Source organism: Colobus angolensis, unplaced genomic scaffold, assembly GCF_000951035.1.
Source record: "Colobus angolensis palliatus isolate OR3802 unplaced genomic scaffold, Cang.pa_1.0 Scaffold52, whole genome shotgun sequence".
Classification (NCBI taxonomy): Eukaryota; Metazoa; Chordata; class Mammalia; order Primates; family Cercopithecidae; genus Colobus; species Colobus angolensis.
This window is the reverse complement of record NW_012118710.1, coordinates 4,412,706-4,417,455: the sequence shown is the minus strand read 5'-3', so window position 1 is coordinate 4,417,455 and position 4,750 is coordinate 4,412,706. Positions and strand designations below refer to the sequence as shown.

Here is a 4,750-nt window from a genome sequence, read left to right as displayed (position 1 = left end):
GCTAAGCCAGTTCGGTCCACCTTTCCCTTCAGCACGGAAGGCTGGGAGGCTTTCATTCCAGCATGTGCAGCACTGGTTTCACGGAACACGCTTTGCCCCACGGGTGTGGACACCCTCCTCCTTCCACAGGCCTCCTCTCAACCTTCCCCTTTAAAACCCACCAGCCAGCCATGGAGGCGGCACCCCTGGGAACCCTCCCAGAGAGGCATGAGGCACAACCCCAGACTGAGCCCAGAGGAGAATGTCCCAAGGTCTGACAAGGAGACAGCAGAGCTGATAACAGGGAGAAGTGTTGCTGTTTTTTCTTTCCCTGATGTTGAGGAACGAAGACAATTGATTGGGAGCACATGGGTAGCACGGACAGGACCAAGACAGGGACGACGATAAAAACAGAACGCTTTTCTGCCTCCAGTAGGGGCATCCGGAGACCGGAGACCCTGGCAGGCAAGCAGGGCAGAGTGGGAAAGGAGGGGAGAGAGGAGAGGGCAGTGCCAGCAGGAACAGCCAGACCCTCATGCAGGACATTCCGAGAGACAGCAGCAAGCCCTGGCCCCGCGGTCACCAGCCACCACCCTGAGCAGGCTGCAGGCTCCTTCCTCCCCGGCTCAACACACAGACCTCCCCTCTTGGGAGAGGAGAGACGGCAGCGGCCAAAGAGGATACATGGGCATCATGAAGCCTGCTACGGCTGCCTGAGACAGGCCTTTCTGAAGGCAGCTCAGTTCACCTGTCCAGGCTGACCTCTTTCTCCAAAGGCAAGAGGATGGTAGTATAGAAGGGTGGACTGCTCTTTGCAAGCAGCAAGCCCCACCCCTGGGCTGAGCACCTGAGAAAGGAGAAGAGGTGTAGGGCCCTATCTGAGACTTTTCGGACACTCAGTCCCCAGCGGAGTGGGGAGGTTGCTGGACCCAAGGACGGAAGGAGCCTGCCCTGGAGGAGTCCGGCTGCAGGGTAAACCCAGATTCCGGGCATGCATTGCAATGGCCAGGGGGAGAGCAGAGGCAGGTGTATGGGTGGGAGGCCTCCGTGCGCCTGCAAAACTAGGGAAGCTCTTCTCTGAGCCGAGAGGATTCAGCTCTCAAAGCTGGGGCAGGATGTGGCACCAGGCAGGCAGGAGCCCATTCTTCCAGCTCTCCTGCCTCTGTGTCTCCCCGAGCCCAGAAATGCATGCTCCCCCCGTGCCCATGGCAAGGGCAGGACACCGAGAGGAGAAGTTACAGTGTGTACCTTCCAGAACGGTCAACCATGCAGAGTGATGGGAGAGTCCGATAGAGTTACCCGCCAAGCACGTATACTCCCCTGCGTCCTCAAAGGAGACATTTCTTAAGTGAAGCACCTCCATCTCTTTGTCGGTGGTATTAACTCCAGCAGTCTAGAAGAGACAATGGAAGCAAAATGGACAAGCATAGGACATGAGACCTCTAAGAGACGCAGAGCAAGGGAAGGAAACAGAGAGAAGGGGGACCAGAGGAAGAAATGCTCCCCCGCATCTTCTTTGCAACAAGGAACAAACGAAAACCACCAGGCAGCAAAACCTGTTAGAGGAAGAGGGTGAGACCCTTAGGGAGGAACTCCGGCAGACCTGAGAAGATGACGGCTGGTTACGACCCTTCACCAGACGCTGGCAGCCACTGGCCCATCCGAGCATGCGGGCGGTGAGCGGCATGGAGAAATGGGGCCGGCGGGCAGGGGCTGTTTGGTTTCAGGTAAAGATAGCCAGAAGGTGAACACAGGAGGGATGGCGGGGGCTGCAGACACACACATGCGTGCACACACACACACACACTCACGTGCATGTGTGTATACACAGCCAGCAGATGCGAGTATGCAAGGGAACGCCTAACCCCTTCTCTCTTTTTTAAGAGATGGGGTCACATTCTGTCAACCCAGGCTGGGGTGCAGTGGCATAAATGTAGCTCACTGCAGCCTCGACCTTCTGAGCTCAGGCAATCCTCCTGCCTCAGCCTTCAGACTAGCTGGGACTACAGGCACACACTACCATACTTGGCTAATTTATTTCATTTGTAGAGATGGTGTCTTGCTATGTTGCCCAGGCTGGTCTAACTCCTGGCTTCAAGCGATCCTCCCACCTCAGCCTCCCAAAGTGAAAGGATTACAGGCATGAGCCACCGTGCCTGGCCTATGGCCCCTTCTCTTAACCACCACTCACTCACACCTTCAGTCTGAAGTACCATTTGTAACACAGCAAGACCGTGTCCCCATGAGTCCTCGCATGGATCCACACGCAGCCAAGGAACACACAGAAGGCAGAGAGGGAGCCCGCAGACACCAACACAATACCAAACCAAACCAGCCTCCCAGGCCGGGTATTTTTCCATGGCTCTGGGCACTAGAAATACAGTAGGGTGGCAAGGACAGTCCGGTACTGGCTTCTCCGCCTGCCCCAGCAGCTTGGGGCCTACATCAAATCCCCAGCACAGGATCCCATCCATCTCCCCATTACCTTTTGCCACAGGTCTGGTGACAGTGAGCCACGCAGACTGGTTAGCTTCACCAATATAATTGGAAACCTTACACACATACTCCCCGCTCTGGGCCTCTGTCACATTGAACAGGGTCAGCACCTCCGCATCCGAGCTATTAATCCCCGAATGCTGGAACAAACCAACGACACACCAGTCAGTTGGGCAAACGCTGAGACGTGGCCACGCATGTTGCTCCCGTGTAACTTTCAGGCAGGCCCAGGGAGCGAAGGGAGATGTTAAGTGAGATTTATTATCTTTCCCTTTTAGATTTTTTTTTTTTTTTTTTTTTTAGATGGAGTCTCGCTCTGTCGCCCAGGCTGGAGTGCAGTGGTGCAATCTTGGCTCACCTCAAGCTCCGCTGCCGGGTTCATGCCATTCTCCTGTCTCAGCCTCCCGAGTACCTGGGACTACAGGCGCCCGCCTCGACGCCCAGCTAATTTTTTTGTATTTTAAATAGAGACGGGGCTTCACCATGTTAGCCAGGATGGTCTCAATCTCCTGACCTTGTGATCCACCCGCCTCAGTCTCCCAAAGTGCTGGGATTACAGGAGTGAGCCATCACAACCAGCCGATCTGATGGTTTTATAAAGGGGAGTTTCCCTATACAAGCTCTCTTCTCTTGTCTGCCACCATGTGAGATGTGCCTTTTGCCTTGTGCGATTGTGAGGCCTCCCTGGCCACGTGGAACTGTGAGTCCATTAAACCTCTTTCTTTTGTAAATTGCCCAGTCTTGGGTATGTCTTTATCAGCAGCGTGAAAATGGACTAATACAGACAGTCCTCTTCTCTACCCTGCATCTCTGCACTTCTAAGCAGCCCTTGGGGACGGTTCAAATTCATGCTATCAGCGGCATATTCCGTCCAAATAGGACTTCCTCCCAATCCATGTCCCAGGGGTCTGGAGGACTTGCAGTGGGATATGGAGGGTGCAGGAAATTCACGGGCTACACTAGCTTGAAACAGACTCTGGAACACTTAGTTCATGACATTCCACTGTGCCCTGCCCAGAAGCCAAAAACAAGGCCCAAAGTTGTATGTAGATTAGGGACAATGGAGAGGGCAGGGCATTAGAGGCCCAGAGAGAGAGGTGGTGCTGAGTGTGCAAATCCCCCATCTACTTTCTGTTACCTGTCTGCGCAGAGGGATGCTCTTGGCCAGCTTGTGCACAGCCATCTGGCTGTGGAAGTCGCTCTTCTTGGTGCCACTCTTCATCTTGTAGACGATGACCGACCCTACCATGCAGGAGATGAGGAAGGCCCCTGTGCAATAGATGATGATCTCCAGGTACAGGGGCGAGGTCATCACCGCCGGCCTCTCTTCCAGAGCTGAGTCAGTGCGAAGAGGGTGTTAGCAGGCTCGGAGGGCCCCGTGCATGCGAGGTCCTGCTCCATTAGAAAAGCAACACCTATCTCCTGTGTCCTGGGAACTTTTAAGGAGGAGAAGAACCACGGCAGGTTCTAGCTAGAACCGGGATTGTGGCACTAGGAGGATCAGACAACCCCCTGATCTTGGAGGCTGCCTTCAATGGACTCCAGCCATGGAAGAGGGATGGCCTAGAACCATCATGCTACATCCTCATTAACTCCTGAGCCTCCTTGCTCAACTGGACTGGAGAGTTACAGGCACCCAGGGACGCTGTAAGGGCCAACTGAGAAGTCACTTCTGTGTGCCTTTCTTGGTCTCCTTTGGGAGCCATGGCCCTTCTCTGCCAAGCCTCAGCACTGTGTGTGTCCACTTAACATGCACAGACAGAGGTGTTTCTGAGTCCTCTGTCCCTAAGAAGCCACAGGGTCCCTGAAGGCAGGGTTGGTGCCTCATTTATTTCTGCAGGCTACAGTACCTGGTGATGGTGGCACTCACAGAATGAGGACAGAGGACAGGAGGGGAACCAGCCTGTGTCCTGCTCAATGTCCCACTTTGGGTCTGCGTCATCTCTGTCGGGGCACACAGGTAAATATTTACTCCTAGCCAAACCACAGGCAAAGCTGACTTAATTTTCAAAAATAAGCTTTTCTGGTAGTTCTTAGTTCTTACGAATTCTACTCATAGGTCCCAACTCCTAAAACTTAAGGAAGTGTGGTGGAAGGGGGTGGGGTTGCATTTTGTTATTCTCTTCTCCCACCTTCCAATTAGGATTCACACCTCCCCCCGCGCGGCCAATGCCACAGCCGCTAAGCCAGTTCGGTCCACCTTTCCCTTCAGCACGGAAGGCTGGGAGGCTTTCATTCCAGCATGTGCAGCACTGGTTTCACGGAACACGCTTTG

At 54.3% G+C, this 4,750-nt stretch overlaps 1 protein-coding gene across 1 annotated transcript in view; it reads right to left on the bottom strand.

The window, feature by feature from the left end:
* Window positions 1-4,750, bottom strand: part of FGFR1 (fibroblast growth factor receptor 1) — a 71,108-nt gene that overhangs the window by 11,972 nt on the left and 54,386 nt on the right. The window contains 1 exon segment of the mRNA XM_011960686.1: window positions 3,604-3,904. Within this exon segment, the coding sequence (XP_011816076.1) occupies window positions 3,604-3,904 (301 nt within the window).